This window comes from Urocitellus parryii, chromosome 11, assembly GCF_045843805.1.
Source record: "Urocitellus parryii isolate mUroPar1 chromosome 11, mUroPar1.hap1, whole genome shotgun sequence".
In the NCBI taxonomy this organism is placed as follows: Eukaryota; Metazoa; Chordata; class Mammalia; order Rodentia; family Sciuridae; genus Urocitellus; species Urocitellus parryii.
This window is the reverse complement of record NC_135541.1, coordinates 115,489,809-115,509,158: the sequence shown is the minus strand read 5'-3', so window position 1 is coordinate 115,509,158 and position 19,350 is coordinate 115,489,809. Positions and strand designations below refer to the sequence as shown.

The 19,350-nt window shown below is 43.3% G+C and overlaps 1 protein-coding gene across 1 annotated transcript; it reads right to left on the bottom strand.

The window, feature by feature from the left end:
* Positions 1-1,105: 1,105 nt before the first annotated feature.
* Cd244 (CD244 molecule) lies at positions 1,106-15,730 on the bottom strand. Its single transcript, XM_026381837.2, is given in 10 exon segments — positions 1,106-1,294; positions 2,440-2,496; positions 3,798-3,863; positions 9,955-10,008; positions 12,736-12,803; positions 13,260-13,364; positions 14,768-15,009; positions 15,011-15,041; positions 15,131-15,466; positions 15,706-15,730. Coding segments are annotated over 10 exon segments (1,065 nt in total). The 3' UTR covers positions 1,106-1,213.
* Positions 15,731-19,350: the final 3,620 nt, after the last annotated feature.

Below are 19,350 nucleotides of genomic sequence, written 5' to 3'. Positions count from 1 at the left end.
CAACCTTCTCCAACAGAATTAAACAGGCATGTGTTTGTAGATGGCCCATAAGTCCCCTTTGACTGCTTTAGAGTGTACAAATGCAGAGTGTAGAGAAGATACATAGATTTAATCCAGGCAAAGGATTTAGGCTGCCTCTGTGTAACACCAAATTTTTATATTAAACACATATTTTAAATGAAGGATAGGACACTGAAGAGCCAGGCTATGAGCAGTTATCACCTGCTGTAGTCTCTGAGTCCCCTCTCCTGGGCTCATCCAGAGTCCCAGCCTTGTTGAGGGCTGACCTAAAGACTCGGGGCACCCAGCACAGATGTGGTTCCCAGCTGCCTCATCTTTTAGCACCCGAGTACCCAAGCCCTCCCTCCAAGGTATACAGTGGGAAGGCAACACTAATCAAGACTCAGAACTTAAATAGAATGGGTTTTCCAAGAAGAGAGGCAGACCTCTACCACAAAGGAGCCAAATAGATTTCTAATAATATGTCTTTGTAAATCAAACATTACACTTTGGACAAAACTGGTCTAACTGCCCAGTTCTCAAGAAAGGCTTTGGGTGGTTCTTCTTTCCAATGAAGAGTTTGCTTCTCATCACCCTCTGTTCTTGTGTCTGCCCACTTCCTTTGTGACCAACCGGCCACTGTAAATGTGTTGAGGTTTAGGGGAAATTTTTCACCTGCATTCAAGTTGCAACCTAGGTGCTGGTCCACCTGTGAGAACCTGCTTGCCAGCAAACAGAAAGTACAGCTTCAGAGGAGCCTGCTTCCTCTTCCCCTGAGTCACTGTCGCCTGTTTTTGCTTGGTAGGTAGGCCTGGGTGAGGTGAGGGTCTAGAAATGCAGTCTAGACCAGCATCCCAGATCAGAGAGGATGAGAGACAAGTAACAGGTTAGAAAAACCAGGACCAGGGAATCTCAAGCCTCCATTTACATAACTTGATAGATTACAAGTACTCAGAATGTGGTCAACCCAACCTCTCCACCCATTCTTGTCTAGTATCTAAGCTGGGAGATATTATTTCACAACCTTGCTTGTATCATGGCTGTTAGAAATCATTTTCAAAACAAAATAAAGACCACAAATAGACTTTCATATCCTCTCCCAAATAGGAACTCTTAAAAAAAAAAAAAAAAACTCTTGTGTGTGGCAACATCTATTCCGCTGATTCCCAGCACCAAAGCGGATATGGAAGAAAGGTCTAAAGAGCTATAGCATTTAGGAATAAATATCAAAGTTGTCCAGCTCTTTGCGGCTCAGCCGGGCAGGGTTACGGGCTCTGGACTCTCTTGCTCCAACCTGCAGAAGAAAAAGGGAAATTTCAGACCCTCCCAACAGAAGATCCTTATAATCATTCTATGGTGTATGAATTGTTTTCACTGTTTTATAGATTATGAAAATGAAATTCAGAATGGTAAAATAAATTACGCAGGGTCAAGGACTAGCATGAAGTAAAGAGGGGGACCTGAATCCAGTTTTTCTTCCTTCAATTCCAGGGATCTTTTAACTACACTGTGCTTCTTTGTAACCCCCCACATTACTTTGGGCCCACACAGTATCCTCTATACCCCTGAACTGTCTGTCCAGTTGGCTTTAATATAAAACTATAGCTGAAGGGCCAGGAATCTCAGAAAGTACCCGCCTGCCATCTCCAATGCAATCAAAGACAACATGTCATGGATGGAGGCTTGGGTGTGCCATGATGCTAACAGGAAGAGGTGACATCCATGCCTGAATTTCTTTGGGTATAAATGTGAAGGTAAGGGCTTGGGACATAGCTCCATGGTAGAGCATTTGCCTAGTATATGCAACCAACCACTAATACTACCAAAAAATATATCTAACTTATAGCATTCTGTAAGCATTAAATCAGATAGTTCATGTGAAGACAATGGCACATTGTCTTATGTATAATAATCCCCCAAGAACTGTCGAGTTCCTCCTCTCTCCTCCCTAAATGGCCTCATGGGAATCAGTTCAGCTACCAGGCTCAGTGGTCACCTTCAAACAGTGTCTTCCTTAGCAGAAGCTGAAGATCATCCACATCCAGAGTGGTTCCCAATGCCATGCTAATTTAGAAAATCACTTAGAGTTCCTTATTTTCCCCTCTCTGGATTTCTCCCACCCCACCCTCACATGCAGCCTTTAAATGGAGATGTCTAATTTGTACTCAATAGCCTGGGAACTAGCTTGGGGACAGTCCTAATTTAGAACACAAGCTGAAAGTCAGATCTGAACACCTGATGTCACATTGGGGGACACCCTCACTCTCTTTGGACCTTCATGTCTTTATCTCTAAAATGAAGATTTGGATTTAAAAACCCCTACAATCCTACAACTATCAGACTGTATGGATGACCTTTTCATAAGTACACCCTTCATGGCTTGTCTTCAGGGCTGTGGTATAGACACTAAACCCACTCCGGAGAGTTCCAGAATCTTACCTCTTCATAGATGGAGCTATTGACGGAAGGGTCATGGTTCCTCTCCTTGCATCTGGACTAGAAATTCAGAGAGCAAAGAATTATGCATTCAACATAAGAGATGTCCTATTCCTGACTAACACAACGAATTCCAAAAGAGACTCAAACCCCAGAAGTCTCCTAAGCTTTCCTCAACAAGAAAGTGAAAAGAATCTACCTCAAGATTGAACAGTGGTATTAATTGTCTCCCCAAAAGCACAGTACATCAGTACATACTGGCCTATGATATGACATTTCTGAACCAAAGCCAGAGTTTAGTATCCCATACCCAAATACCCCTAAGTCTCACACACAAACACACATTCCCTGGGCACATGCACACACATGCGCTTACACACACACACACACACACACACACACACACATCCCTCAGTCCTAATGCAATTATCATCCCAAACCATGTATCTCTTCAACACACTTTCCCATAATGTAAACAACAACGTTTTCAGAATATAATACTAAAGCATGTAAACAGAGTACCTATGAGCATCTGGATGTCCTTGGTTGTAGCATATAATTAAAAATCTATCATGGTGAGTCCAAGTTGGTTGAATGACTTATTGAAAAGAGGTTGAATAAGAAGTCTGAATATCCATTCTAAATCCCTTCAAATACACAGTCCCTAACCTATATGGACTCCCACAGTTCTGTGGATTTCCATTTTCCTATTGTACCACGTAGCAGCTCATGGCTTCATACTGCAATTCAAGCCATGGAAACACTACTCTTCCCATCCTCTCCCATACCAAGTAAAAAGGATGAGCAAAGCATCAGGAAACTCAGCTCCAAGGTACTAGGTACACCCAAGAGCTATGAGCTCAGCTTGGAGCAGGATGTGAGTGGAACATGACTGCTGCGGTCCAGGGTCTTCCACCAGCAGGTGACTGACCAGAAAGTTAGCATTGTTTCCCCCTAACCCAGCCCTCCAGCTGCAGGCCCTAAGTCCTTCCTTCACAAACCTCTCCAATATCTTTCACCACAGCCTCAGCTGGTCTACTAAGGACCCTGTGGTCCTTCTGCACAAAGTACCTCCTTCCTGTCCTTGTCCCTCGCATCCCACAAAAGCCCTAGAAAATCCTATAATCCACTATTCTCTGAGTCCAGAGATGTCCTTATCCTCAAGGCAGAACCCTAAAGGCATTTTTCCTCATTGGCCCATTAACATTGAAACACAGTCATGGAATGGAAGCTACCCAGATACACACCGTGGAGGACCACTCACTGTAGCATGCACACACACTCTTGCAAACACATGCCTGTGTATGCACATGCAAAATACACATCTGCATCAATCACACCACACGGAGGAAGAGACTTACCTTCCGGGAAGGCTGTATAACTGAATACAACGTATTTGTAGTTTCTTTTGATGTGGAAGAAGAAGGCTAATGAGAAAAGAAATGAGAGCATTTCAGAAGCATAGATCCAACACAACCCTAGAGGGATCATTGCTTCCATCACTCTGCCTATACCCTGCCTAGACAGAAGCTTTAAGTGTTAGTAAAAAGAACCCTGAATTATCCAGGAGGCCATGAGTCAACGCGAATGCTAGTCCCACTCTGTTACTAAGGGTAACTACTATTTGTTGAGCAGTTATTTTATACATGCATTCTCCCCTAATTCCTATACCACTCTTATAACTTAGGAACAATCATAAATTTTCCCCTGCCACAGAGAAGGCTACAAAAGGGTGAAAAGCCCAAATCAGAGTAAAACAATGGGGTCAGGATTCAAACCCAAGACCCCCCCCCAGGGCTTTTTTCTCAAGGAGTCAAGCCTCCTGTTGGCAACATATCTTCTGTCTCTGGACCTGAAACTAGAGTCCTCCAGGACAGGTAACCATCCTCCTTCTAAGGTACTCCAGAGGAGCGATCTCATCCTCACCCAACACCCTAAGCTGAGAGGAGCTCTTCCTTGAATTTTATCCAATCCCTCTCCTTGAATTTCCATGTGGATAAAGCCAGAGAACTGCAGACATCAATCATTCTTGCAATGGATTTTCTGTCCCCCACAGCTCAGCCACCAAGCCTAAGATATGGCTGCACCTAGCTTGTATAATTTTATCAAAATGGCTTTTACTGTCATGTATAACCAATAAGAACCTATAAAATAAAATTTAAAAAGTAAAAATGGTTTTTTAAGAAAAGAGTCATTTTATCAGAAACTTTTCATCATTGGCCACAAGGAAGCAGCATTTTCCTTGGGAGATCTCTCCCAGCCTGGGTTATCAATAATTTGCTGATCAATATTGGATGTGTCTCCTGTCCATGAGTAAATTTCTATAACCCCAGGCTATTAAAGGTGAGGTAGAAGGAGATGGAATGGAGTTTCAAAAACCCATTTGGTTTGGTTCTGCCACTGCCGAGCTATGTGGCCTTGAGCATATTATCCTGTTTGCTTATCTGTGATGTGGGGTTCAGACTATATCTAAAGCATGAAGACTATTTCATGAGGCTGCTGTGGGAGATTTATTAAGAAAATGGATGTACTGTTAAGTCTAAATAAGACTAAAGAGACCAAAACAGATCTAGTATTTCCTGGAAACAGGTATTAGGGGTAATGAGGATAAATTGTATGAGAGCCCCAGTGATTGGTGCTGAGAGCCATAGCCAAGTAGGAATGACGCATGGCATTTTGGGTTGAAAGGTGACCCTGCTCAGGGATTAGGGTGGCTCCAGGTTTAGGGTGGATCCTGCTGGGAATAGGGCAGCTCCAGGATTAGGGCGTATCCTGCTGCCTCAGGCGCCCGCTCCTTTGGAGTTCCTGTGGAGTTCTCGCGGGGTTCTGAGAGTATTGGTACGCAGAGCCCGGTGGAGGGAGTGTATTTTCCCAGAACGTGTGTGTAGAGTGCTGGTGAGAGTTCGGGAATAAAGAGTTGCTGTTTGAATCTACAAGGCTTTTGTGGTGGCTCGGTTATTTTGTGCCCAGCCAGACTGCAGCATTTGGCTGCCGGTACGGGGAACGCCTGAAGCTTGGAGGTAAGTGAAATTGCTCGCCCCTGAGGAAGAGCGAAAGAATGGGTGACCATTTCAAAAAACAATGTGTTCTTGTTTGGATTTATTTTGTTTTTATTTCAAATTGTCTGTCCCTAGAACTTTCTCAGGCAAACTGGGGAAAATGGTTGACTCAAAGTTTAAAGTTGTTCGCCCCTAAGGAACAGAAATTGTTAGAGGAAGGAGGCACCCCAGTAAGACCAAGAACAATTAGGGCATATGTTGATACAATACAAAAATGTAGCCCATGGCTTTTTAAAGAGAAGTTGTTGAATATATCACAATGGGACCATCATGGTATCCTGTAGAAGGATTTTTCTTCAACAAGAAAGAGATGACTAGTTCTGTTTACTACACTTGTCTAAGATCTTGGTTTTTACAGACATCTGATTAATTTACAAAGATAAAGTGTTGAAACATCAACCACTAATAGAAAATGAAGTACTCTTTACTTATTAAGTTCCATAAGGTAATATATTTAAACATTATGTGTGTTTTCATAAATTGGTGAATGGAAAAATGTTTAATATTACTTTGTGTCTGTGTCTTTGCTGAAACAAGGTTAATAAGAGTTAAGATTCTATCAGGTGTAATTTATATACAAAGAGTATAAGAAGTTTCAGTAAAAGCTATTCAAGATGTGGAAATATATTTTAACATGGAAGGTTAAATAAAGAAATGTTTCTAGATGAGATAATCTTTTTGTTGTAAAGTAAAAAGTTGTAAAATGTCTAAGTAAGTTGCAAAAGGCTTTAAAAGGTTAAATTGAAGGTGGTTAAGATGCCTTCATGACGGAGGAAAGATTGCATCATTGGAAGCCTAGTTAATCTTAAAAGCATTACTTTAAAAAAAACATGAAAATTGAAAGATAATAGGATAAAAGCAATTTGGATAAAGAAGATTAAAAATTTAAAGTGGAAAACTTTAAAGATAAAAGTACAGAAAGGTTAAATAAAAGGATAGAGAAGATGTAGGAAGATAAAAAAGATGTAGGAAGACAAGAATTTTAAACCCACAAAATAGGAAGAAAAAAAAACTAGGAGGAAGAAAAGCAACTAAGGGTAAATTATACAAACCTTAGAAGAAAACTAGAAGATAGAAACAAGAGGATTTTTCTTCAACAAGAAAGAGATGGCTAGTTCTGTTTACTACACTTGTCTAAGATCTTGGTTTTTCAGACATCTGATTAATTTACAAAGCTAAAGTGCTGAAACATCAACCACTAAATATAAAATCAAGTACTCTTTACTTATTAAGTTCCATAAGGTAATATATTTAAACATTATGTGTGTTTTCATAAATTGGTGAATGGAAAAATGTTTAAAATCAGTTAATGTTTTACTTAACAGGAATCCCATACAATTCACAGGGATAAGGCATAGTTAAAAGAGCACATCAAACTATTAAAATGTACTCATTAAAACAAAAAGAGGGAATTGGGAAGGGGTATATATCCCCCAAAGATAAACTTAAAATAACCCTTTTTACTCAAACTTTAAAAATTTGGATTCATCAGGACTTAGTGCTGTGGAAAGGCATATGTATCCAAAAAATTTACATAAGCCTAAGGTACTTTGGAAGGATATTCTAACAGGACAATGAAAAAGTTCTGACCCATTGATTGTCTGGAGTCGGGGTTCTGTTTGTGTGTTTCCACAGGGAGAACAGCAGCTGATTTGGATTCCAGAGAGATTAATTAAAGCGATGTCTACAGACCAAAAAGAAGATGATTTGACTCAAATCCATAACAGCTGATATCCAGAGCTCCAGCTTGGCTATTTTTACATCTGCGACAGTGATTAACCAGGATGCTTTTTTCAATATCTATTTTATTATTGCCTTTTCCCACATCATAAAGTTTTATTTTTTTTTTTGAGCTCATACAGACCTAGGTTAATGTTTTTCTGGTCAGTTTTATTTTTTGACTGTGGAGTTTTTAAACATTACAATGGAGATTTCACCTGTGTAAAGCTATAAGGCCTTTACAAGGCCTTTACTATTGTCTTATGTGTTGTACGTTTGTGTGCACACTTGTGTTTTACTATTGTCTTATGTGTTGTACATTTGTGTGCACACTTGTGTTTTGTGTTGTATGTCTGTGTGTGCATATGTCCATATATCATATATGAGGAGCACTCATGAAAAAATGGATCCGAATTTTTTTTTATTCACGTGATTTTAATGGTTTAATTTAAATTGGGTAAACAGCTGTTGAGGATTGTTTTAATATGTGTACAGATAAGGAGGTTAACAGATCTGTTTGTTTACTTTCACCTTTCCTTTTCATTATATTTAATAATTCTGTTCAGGATAATGTAAATTGTTCAAAAAATTGTTTTCTTAGTACCTGTTGGAATGTTACATAATTTCTTTTTAGCATCATTGCCAGAATTCCTATCTTCATCCCAGTGCCAGTGAAGACAAAGATAAAACCAAACTACAGCTTCTATGATAGCTATCACAGTAAACTGTATAAACTGATGCATCAATGAATAATAACTCAACAAGTAATGGTCAATCAAGGAGTTGATTTACTTTGGGAGGAAATGGACATATTGATAGATTCCTCCGCTTTGAACTGCTTGCAGAACATGCCTGGACTATGTATCACTTGTATGCATTGTGAACTATCTGTTGGTGCAGCAACTTGTGGTAGTGCTGGCGTATCTTTGCTGATGGTGTCACCGGTAATACAATTTTTCCAAAGGAGCCATCAATTGGCTTGGTGTCGTGGCATTTCTGTATCCTCCTCCCTTCTGCTAGTGATGGTATAAAACTTGGGGGACAACAGAGGTGAGGCAAAGAACCTCACCCCCCCACTGGCACCAAGGCCAAATTTGGGGGCCAACAGAGGTGAGGCAAAGAACCTCACCCCCCCACTGGTGCATAGGCCTATCCACAAGTATGGCTGTATGCTGGACAGGTAGTCAGTGACGGGTATGATCCGATTGCAGTGGTACCAACCTAAGACAGGAGGCTGACGCCTAGAGGTTAGCTCATCCAATGACGGGTAAGGACCATATGTTGAATTGGACAACCTAACAGGCACGGTCCCTAAGCCACATTGCTTGTTGTTTAATTAAACAGAAGCGGGGAGATGCTGAGAGCCATAGCCAAGTAGGAATGACGCATGGCATTTTGGGTTGAAAGGTGACCCTGCTCAGGGATTAGGGTGGCTCCAGGTTTAGGGTGGATCCAGCTGGGAATAGGGCAGCTCCAGGTTTAGGGTGGATCCTTCTGGGAATAGGGCAGCTCCAGGATTAAGGCGTATCCTGCTGCCTCAGGCGCCCGCTCCTTTGGAGTTCCTGTGGAGTTCTCGCGGGGTTCTGAGAGTATTAGTACGCAGAGCCCGGTGGAGGGAGTGTATTTTCCCAGAACATGCGTATAGAGTGCCGGTGAGAGTTCGGGAATAAAGAGTTGCTGTTTGAATCTACAAGGCTTTTGTGGTGGCTCGGTTATTTTGTGCCCAGCCAGACTGCGGCAGATTTGAATCAATAGAAAGAGGGAAAAATTGAGTTCCCTAACAAGGTTCCTTCTCCTACAGACAATCTGGGCTAGACCTTCTGCCAAGTGTGGGAAAAGGGAGAATGTCTGCATTGGACTTTCCAGCTCTGTTAAGACACTCCAGAGGTTCCTCAAAAGATTAGGAATGAAAACACCATATGATCCAGCTATATCACTCCTCAGTATTTATCCTAAAGAAAATATTAAAGTCAATATACTATAGCAATAATGCAAACTCATGTTTATAGGAGCACAATCCACAATACCAAATACCCTAAACTAAGAATTTAGGTGAATTAGACCGAGAGCCTTCAAAGACCTATGTAAGTGTCAACAGTTAATTCCTGCACTAAGGGCTGCAAGACTCTATCTTACATCAACTGAATGCAATGGAACCAACCTTGGTGTCCGTCAATGTATGAATAGATAAAGAAAATGTGACATGTACACACAATGGAGTTTTAATCAGAGAAGAATGAAATTATGTCATTTGCAGGAAAATGGATGGAACTTGAGAGCATTATGTTAAGCAAAATAAGCCAGACTCAGAAAATTAAGGGTTGTATTTTTCTCAAACATATGGAAGTTTGAGAGGAAAAGAAAGATGTGGCATAGGTGGAAGTCTTATTAAAAGAGATGGGAGATCAATAGAGAAGAAGAAGGGACCAGGGAGAAAGGAGGAGAGGAAAGGGGGAAATAATGGGGAAAGTACTGGCCAGATTTTATTGTTATATCATGTGCATATACAAATATATCAACAGATTCCACTATTGTGAATAATTATCATGGACTCATAAAAATATGGAAAATGACACCAGAATATACTGATCTTTTCAACTTGTTAATGCACCTGAAGCCAAGCTAGGCTCTGGACCCCAGGAACACCCAGATCCTGCCATTGAGGGGTATAAATTGGGGATGGGGCATTAGGGAGCCTCATAGATGGGAATGGAGAGTATTAGAGAAACCAGAGTGGTACCTGGGACTGGATCACAGAGTAAATGGTGAATCCTTCTTCAGGGACTTCCTGCTGCTGTAGAAGAAACAATAAAGGAACATGAGGTGACATGGGTAGACAGCGGGGTCTTTCCAGGTTTCGATTAAACAGGGAAAGATAGAAAAAAGAAGCCTGGGAAGAAGGTAGCAGGACTGGGAAAAGCCTCATCATTGAACACCCCAGGAGGGGGAGAGGCAAGAGGAGTTACAGGAGGTCACAATGGAGCAATTAGTGTCAAGAGCAACTCATGGCTCTTGACACTAATTGTGTGACTGGATTCAAGCAATCCTGTCCATTGGGTACCCCTGTTTCTTCCTTTGCTTTGATAACTTAGAAACCCCTCCTTGCCTTGGCTGACTTGAGGACTAAATTTTCCACGTAACCACTGACAATGGGCAGAACTCCAGGCAGAGCTACGATCCGAGCCGTACCTCAGGGCACCGAAATTCAGAAGGTCTAAGCATTTTAAAGACCCAGCATTTTAAGCACCACCCCCCTCAGTCTATGTTTCATAACCAGCTTGCCCTTGGCCTCAAGCCAGTCCTCTTGGCAGCTGTGATGCTGGGTGGAGCCCTAGACCCAAGGCTAAAGGCAGGGGGAACACAGCCCTTCCGGTTTCCCTCCCTCAGGCCTCTCCCACAACAGATTAGGAGTGGAGATGTTTCACGCTGCACATCCCTGAGCACATATTTCCAGATGGAGCTCTGCTGGGGAGCCAAAGAAGGTCAGCAGCGTTCATCAGACAAGACGGAAGCTGAACTCCCCAGAAACAAAAAGCTAAGAGGAAGAGAAATGTCAAGCCATCTTTGGGGGCCAGAGAGTCATGGGCATGTGTCAAGAAACAGGAGTTGTTTGGGTTTTTTTCCTCTCCTGTGGATGGTCTCCAAAGTGAGACCACATGAAACTTGGGATTTAGGCCTTCAAGCTGGGGTCTGGAGACAGGGACAGGCCCCATAGAAGGCTGAGGCTGGGCAGAGAGGAACCTGAGACAGAAGCAGTGTAACAAGCCTGAGTCTCCCAACAGGTTTCTTTTACTCTAAATGGTTATTTCCTCCTGTTTTTCCTGTTTCTCTAAAGTCATCTTCATTTGGGGAGAGCGGGGAGGCAGGAGATAAATGGCTAAAGCTAGATGCGTGTGCCCTTAGAAATCCGTACCTGAATCTGGAAGTAGTCAAACAATCTCCTCTTTTAATTTTCACACCCCAATATTCCATTTTGAGGGCAAAGAAACAGCGAGGGGAGCTGCCCTCATTCCCACGGAGGAAATAGACCTGAGGGAGGCTGCCTCACGAGGCCTCGTCTCTGTGACGAGAGGAGGAATTCCTCATTGTTGCCTCCTCTAGCCAAGCACCAAAATTGGCAGTGGGGACATGGGGCCTTCCTCCCCACTCCCACCTGCTACCCACCAGTTCAGTAGGCACTGCCTGATCCATCAGAGCCTTTCCCCAGGCTTGTCACCACATCCTGCCTGTGGTACTGGGGGCATCTTCAACCCCCCTGCAGCTTCCTCTTTTACATCCCTGGACGACAGGAAGAGGTGGCCACCACCCTGCTGAGAGCTGGCGAGAGAGGTTCCTGGGGGAGACACCCAGGGCTCATCCATTTAAAATCAAGCTGATGACTCTCTCCAGCACCTCAGCCAGACTCGGGCCTCTTCTTTTCCAAAAGGCTGAGAACATAGATCAATGAGCCAGTTACAGAACTGTTATGCTTTGGCTGGTCACACTCCCCAGACCAGGGTGACCGTGAAAAGACCCACCCAAGTAAGCTCTTAACTGCTAGAGAAACAGAATTTGTGGTCATGAAGTGGCACCCCCTTTCTCCACAGAAAAGCCCTCTTCACCATGGCTGATTTTAGGACTGTCAGAAAAAGAGTCCATTGTAGATAAACTTCCTATTTTCATGTTACCCTGTTCACTTGGCCACTGGCCGAGAAGATACCAGCATTCCAGGTGCTGGACACCCCTTACTAGTTTTTCACAAACATATCTAGTAGAATACTTTGAAGAAATGTGCAAACAAGGCCTCTGGCCTTGAGCTGGGCTTCACAGAGATGTCTACATTTTTAAGATAAGTTACAATTGGGCTCCATGGTAACAGCTGGCAGGGGGAGGAAAGAAAGGGGAGAAGAGGCTCTCCCCTTCTCAGATGTTGTCCTTGAAGTGTTAACTTGCCCAGAACAGTGAAAGAAAAAAGCTGCTTTTATGTGAACTTCTGCAGACTGGGAACTTCTGAGCCCCTCCCCTTACATGCTAGGTATAAAACTCTGAAACTCCCTGAACTCAGGGTTCAGGGGACTGATTGATTACAGCAAAGGCTGTGCCCTCTGAACCTGGCTGCAGCCAAATAAAACTGTTTCCTGCTATCTTCGGTGCCTACAACAGTCAGAAACAATAAATACAGGAAGGTTTCCCTCCTCTTGGCACTCAGCCCATCTGGAGAGGCTGAGCAGCTGAGAACACCGTGGTGCTGTCTGGGGAGGAAGGAGCAGCCTCTGCCCTCTGGATTTTCTTGTGCTTCATCCCTTCGCACCACGCATGTCATGTCTGCCTCCCTTTCATTTTCTCTGCTTCCTTTGTTTTCCCTCATCTCCTGTCTGGCCAGAACTAAGAAACTGATGGAGAAAAGAAATGGGGGAGGGCTGAGGATAACTTTGAAAGGATCAATGTTCATTTCTCTTTGTCCCCCTGCTCTGAATGGCCATTCTCCTAAAAGCAACTTCCAGACCAACGGAGAGAGACCCCGACCCATAGAATGCCATACTTCATTCCTCCTCATCTGTGGGTTTTTGACATCTTCATAAATTGTCAGAAGTGTCTCTGGGCTGGTCTCTGTGGAAAGAGGTAAGAAAGGAACAGAGCTTCAGAAACGTCCAGAGGGCTTCCTGTCCAGCTCCCACTTTTGATGGTCCTGCCTCTCCCCAAGATGGCCCAGGCCTTAAGAACGGCTCTAGAAAAGAGGCGGATTAGTGCTCTTCCCACAGTACCTAAAGAGCATGTGACGTGCCCATCCCTGACATACCTTCTCTATCAAGATGGGCAGACCCCGATCAAACCAGGCAACCTGCAGATAAGTCTGCACATTGAGGATCAGATGCAAACATCTGGCAGCCAACACAGAAAGAAGCCTTGCTGCCACCGGTTGCCCTCCCTCAACTACATACATGCATCCCGACACTCCCGGAGGGAAGGGATACTATGCATCCAGGCACATCCCACTGAACACAGGACCCAGCCACTGAATCTAATGTATCGGGCCACAGCACCCCTCAAGGACCATCCACTTACGTGACTGCTTTCTCTTTCTCTTCCTCACACAGAAGCAAGTGAAAGTGACAATAAACAGTATGGCCAGAATAATGACAATCACCATAAAGGGCAGAATTCTGGATCCTGAGAAATTAAAAAAAAAAAAATTAAAGGTGCAAGGACTGAACTCACTCCACCTCTTGCTTCCCACCTGCCAGCTGCAGCAGCTGTTTCAAAACCCACTCTCCTCCCCAGTGTGGCTGGTCTCCTCCTGCCCTATGAATCCCGCACCAAGGTTGTCTCTCTGCTCAATTGGGTAACTTCCCATAAGTGATGCCAAGAGTTTGGACATTAATTTCTGACAGGTCTCGTCCAAATTGTAATTCTGTAGGCTCAGTGTTACTGATTTAACTCTCTGAGCTTCAAATTTTCTCACGCATTAAAAGGAGCTAAAGCTATCCATCTACAGGGGATCATCACACAATCTGATATATGGAAAGCATCTGGCACAGCAAATATTTTATCTATTCATTGTTTGTAATTTAACAAATATTTATTGCACACCTACTATGCACGAGGCAAGTCTTCCATTTCACCTTCCTGCTATTCCTGCCTCCACTGCTCTTCCTCACCTGAACTTCAACATTCAACATTTGTGTTGCATGTGTTGCCTGATATATAATCCAGCCAACATGAGAAGGGAGAGGAATTAAGTGTTTCAGGGCCAACTGACTAACTTTCCACAAACATTATCTCACTAAATCATAACAGCAATCCTGTGAGGCGCCCGTTATTGTTACCCACATTTTACCCTAGAGAACAATTGAAACTCACAGAGGCTAATGAATCTGCCTGGGATCACAGAGCTTGTTCATGTAAAGTGCAAAAACCAGTGTCCTTCTCACTACATAGTGCCTCCATCTTGTTTGTTTCTATTTTGCCCATAAGTACTTGGTTTTGTTGCCCCAATTTTGTTGAAGGTTCTTAAGAAAAGAGACTGAATGGTTTGGGTTTGGGTTTAGGTTTTTTTTCCATCACACCAATGCTGACTGGCATCTGGCACATTGTTTACCTAATAAAAACCGATGTAAACTCAGGTGATTCTCAGCATAAGCAATAAACCCAGATCTCCCCCAGGCATCGTGTGATTCTCCTGACCCAAGGCACTATTGGACAGTGTCATTACCTCCTGGAGAGCTGCATGGTGAGCCACCACTCAAGAGGACAGAGCAGGTCTCCATGTATCTTTCAGAGGAAGAAGATAATGGTCAGGAGCCATTGCAAGACTCACCAAACAACCACGAATTCCCTGTGTGTAGAGAAAACTTGCATCTCCAGAAGGATATGGAGTTAAAATCTTCCCAGACTAAGACAGGCCTGGGTTATAGAGACCATGTGCCTAGAGGCCAGGCCCTTGCTGAGGGAGGGCTAAATGACACTGGGGGAGGAAGCCCAGGAATGGCATATCCAAGTCTCCCTTGCATGTGAGCCTGGTCATGGGGTCCAATACCATAAGCCTGTGTCATAGCCTAAAGTGCTCCACTTACTCAGGGGGACACGTAGACATCCCTGGGTGAGGCTGAGGGTTTGGCTTGCCCAACTGACAAGGTTGCTAACATTGCAGGTATATGTGTTCTGGTCATTGGGATTAACCAGCACCTCCAGATGGGTAAAGTTCTCAGGCTCCAAGATCAATTCATTGTCTCTGTACCAAGTGTAGGTCACATTGCTGTCCCCGGATACCAAGCAGGACAGCACCACTTGGCATTTCCTTTCATCCAGGAAGGAAATGCTCCTTCAGAAGAGGCTTCCCAACATGATCTGGAAGCAAAGATTCTGATCAGAAAGGTGCTGGAAATAAAAGTCCTACAGGAATTGAGGGGACTGGGTGAGGAATCCTGGAGACTCACCAAATACTAATACCTTGAACTGGACCACATGCACATTTCCAGACTGATTGGTCACCTCCAGTTTATAATAACCACTGTCCTGTGGCTTAGCGGCCTTGATGAGAAGGGTCAAGTTCTCAAATTTAAAATCAAGTGTATTGTTGAAATGTTTAAGAGCTAAATCTCCATATGTCGGAGTAGAATGATTCCTCCAAGTCAGTATCACATAAGTTCCTGGATGTGAGAATAGCTCCATCTTCCATTGAACAGAAGTTTTCTCCATCTGTGTGTTAGAAGGCCGTAGATGGAGGGTCTCTCCCGAGAGACCAATCACATCGTGAGTAGAATCTGGGGATCCTAGGAGAGAAAAACCAGGCTGACAGTGACAGAAAGAGTGTGAGGCCTGAGCAATGTGGGCAGTTGGAGGCAGTCTCCCTTAAGCTAAGAGGATGGAATCATGTGTGAGGAGTCTGGAGTCAAAGAGAATATGAAAATATACTTCCTTTATCTGCCTGTCCTTCTTCCCAAGCTCTGTCCTCTAGTCTGAAGGAACCCACAAACCAATAAACCATAGTTAGGACCTCTCAAGTACTTACCATGGGACAGGCAGATTTCAAACATTTACATGTTTTAACGACTTAATTTCACAGGAACCCCTGTGAAGGTCTCATCCTTATTTTATGGGTGAGGAAACTAAGTTAGAAAGCACTCAAGTAACACAGTGAGAATGATGAGCTCGAAATCCAGCTGCTTTGTCTTAGGGGATGAGCTTTTAACCAAGATGCTATAAACACCGTGTCTGATGGGACTGCCTTCCAGCAGCTTTGAAGCAACCACTAGTGATAACAATGGCCAGACCTAGTGGGACAAACCCTCCAAGCTGCTCCTCTTCTGTCCTCCCATAGAGCTGAATTCATAATCCTCTCCTACGGCACCTGGCACGTTGGTGTGTGGGCTTTACTCATTGACATTTACCAGTCTTTTACCAGAAACTATCCACAAAGATCACTCCCTAAAATTAGAACAATTAGAAAAACAAAAATAAAATTATACTTCCCAAGTATACCACAGAAGCTGAGTACTGTCGGTGAAGAAAAGCACAAATCCCTATGGCCATTTTTTGGCAGGGAAGCTACGTGGCACAGCTCACTGCATGAAGGAAATAACCTTGAGCATGCTTGAGAGTCACAGCCTCAAGGTTCTGCACGGCCTCAGGCTGGCATCAAGGCCCAGGCCACAGCTGGGAGTCAGTTGGCCTGGATTGGAGAGAGTCAGGGAGAATTTAAAGTAGAAAACAGGATCTGGGGATAGTTACACAAATGGTTCTTTTAAAATGAGGCCAAGGGAGGCAAAGCAAGATGGTACTTAAATAAGATCCTTGAGTGATCATCTCCCCACGGGGCATAGCAAGTTGAACAGCTATTCTCCCACCAAACTACCTTCACAAGAGCTCAGGAAATGAGGTGAGAGAACATAGTCCTGCTTATGATGAAATGAAAGAAGTATTGAAAAAGGCAGAAAAGAATGAGAAGCCCATGTCACCCCTTCCCCAATTCCAAGCAGTCCAGTGTGGAGAGAGACTCTACCTGCTTGAGATAGTGAGCAAGTTTAGGTCATGCCTTACACTTGAAAACTACTGCTGGACAGAATCCCAAGACCCCTACCACCAGGCCAATACCCACCAATTGAGTAGGCACCCACATGCCTACTCCAACCTTAGGAGGCAGAGTGGGAAGCAAGACTCCACCTGCTGCGAACAGGGCACAAATCTAGCATGGGACTTGGTCCCGGAGTTCAGTACCAGATCTGCAGCAGTAAGAGCAGCATCCGGTAGAAACTGAATGCCCCAAATGCAGGCCAGAGCTCACAGATGGAGAATTTAGCCAGTCCCAGCATCAGGTGCAGACCCATGCACCAGTGGGACAGGATCCTACATCACCCCCTACATCACCACCAGCTGTGGCCTGGGCCTTGATGCCAGCCTGAGGCCGTGCAGAACCTTGAGGCTGTGACTCTCAAGCATGCTCAAGGTTATCATCAGTCTAGGTGGCCAAGGAACTGCCTTCACCAAATCTTGGGCAGCCTGGTATGGAGTAAGACTCCATTCACTGAGGCCGGACAGGGTGGTAAGCAGAGAACTTTGCCCTCGAACTTAGTGGGGGGCTGGTGAAGCCCATTGGGCAGATCCTCAAAGACCCCACCCACACGTTTACCTGTGGATGAAGCCTCTAGAACAGCTCTAGTGCTGGGGAAGACATGTGGCCCGAGTCTATTGGCTTCTATCTATTCCAGCTAGCATCAGCTGGGCCTAATGGCAGCCATGAGTCTAACTCAGCAATAGGTAGCCCCCAGCAATGTAAGCTACCACAGTGTTCTGATCTTGGTGGGCTTGATGGCATCAGTGGTCACAGGCATGCCATAGGAAACTAGTGCTGGTCCATCCATGGTAACTCTGTCCAGAGCCAGAAAAAATTCTGCAGGACCTGACCACAGGTGGGCAACTGTGGATGTGTCCTTGAGCCTACCCTAGCCCCAGGAGAGGATTGTAGGATAACCACTCTCTCTAAATACTCCCCTGGTCTGTTCTGAACAGCACACCAGCAATGCATTTGGGATACACTAGGCCTGGACACCCATTATTACTGAAACTGTGACAATTTACCAACAGCAGACTCCCAGCAAACCTGGACCTGCATGTCATCCAGTACTGGAATAGTAGAAGTGTCTACAGGCTCAAAGAAAATAAGCAGCCTACTTAGAATTTCTGAAAAGACATGCACAAACCACCAGATTGGGAAGACCAGAATAAATACCTAATGCTCAGATAATGCCCAGACAATGCCCAGATAATGTCATATGCCCATAAGCATAAAGGCTTTCAGAAAATGATGACCTCACCTAATACTCAAAGTAAGATGTCAGAAACTGACCAGGTGGCAATCAGTATGGGAGAATGCTCAGACAGACTACTTGTAACAGCTGTTTTAAGGAAACTTGAAGAAAACAGAAAAAAACATGTCAATGTTCTAACAGAGAAACTGAAAAAAAGAGTAGAAGCAACTGTTCTTAGTCTAGTTAGTGAAACAAGGAGCTTTTAGTTTTAAGATAAAGAAACTAGCAAACCTTTTTCTAGACTAAGAAAAAGAGAGAAAAAAAGTAAATGAAAGCAGAAATGAAAAAGAAGAGATTATAATTGACACCACAGAAATAAAAAGAATTCTTAGAGATTTTTATGAACAAGTTGTCAACAAATTGGATAATCTAGAAAAAAATGGAAAAATTCTTAAGAAACATAGGCCCCATCAATATTAAGTCATGAAGAAACAGAAAACATGAACAGAACAATAAGAAGTAATGATATTGAATCCATAATTAAAAGTCTCCCATAAAAAAGGAAAATCGCAGTGGGGCTGGGTATGGAGAGTATGTGTCTAGCATGCATTAGGCCCTGAGTTGGATTCAAAGCAAGCAAAAAGAAAAAAGAAAAAAAGAAAAGAAAAGCCCAGGATCAGAGCTTCACTGATAAATTCTATCAACCATTTAAAGAAGAATTAATATTAATTCTCAAGTTACTCCAAAAAATAGAAGAGGAAGGAATTCTTCCTAAAGCATTTGATGAGTTCAGCCTTATCCTGATACCAATACTAGATAAGGGCACAATAAAGAAAAAAAACTACAGGCCAATATCCTTTGTGAACATCAATGCAAAAATTCTCAACAAAATACCAAAACTCAGCTAGGGATGTAGCTCAATAGTACAGTGCTTTCCTAACATGTACAAGGTCCTAGGTTTGATCACCAAACACCCCCAACACACACACATACACCCCTAGAAATCTGAATCCAAAAGCACATTTAAAAGATTATTCATCATGGGGTTGGGGCTGTAGCTCAGTGGCAGGGCGCTTACCTAGCATGTGTGAGGCACTGGGTTTGATCCTTAGCACCACATTTAAAAAAAAAAAAAAACACTAAACAAATAAAGGCATGCTGTCCATCTACAATTATAAAACAAACATTTAAAAAAAAAAAAAGATTATTCATCACAATCAAGTGGGATTCATCCCAGGGATGCAAGAATGTTTCAATGTATGCAAATCAATAAATATGATACACCACATCAACACAATAAAAGACAAAAACCACATGAGCATCTCAATGGATTCAAAAAAGGCATTTGATAAAATCTAATGTCCCTTCATAAAAAGGCTGAATAAATTAGGTAGAGAGAACATACCTCA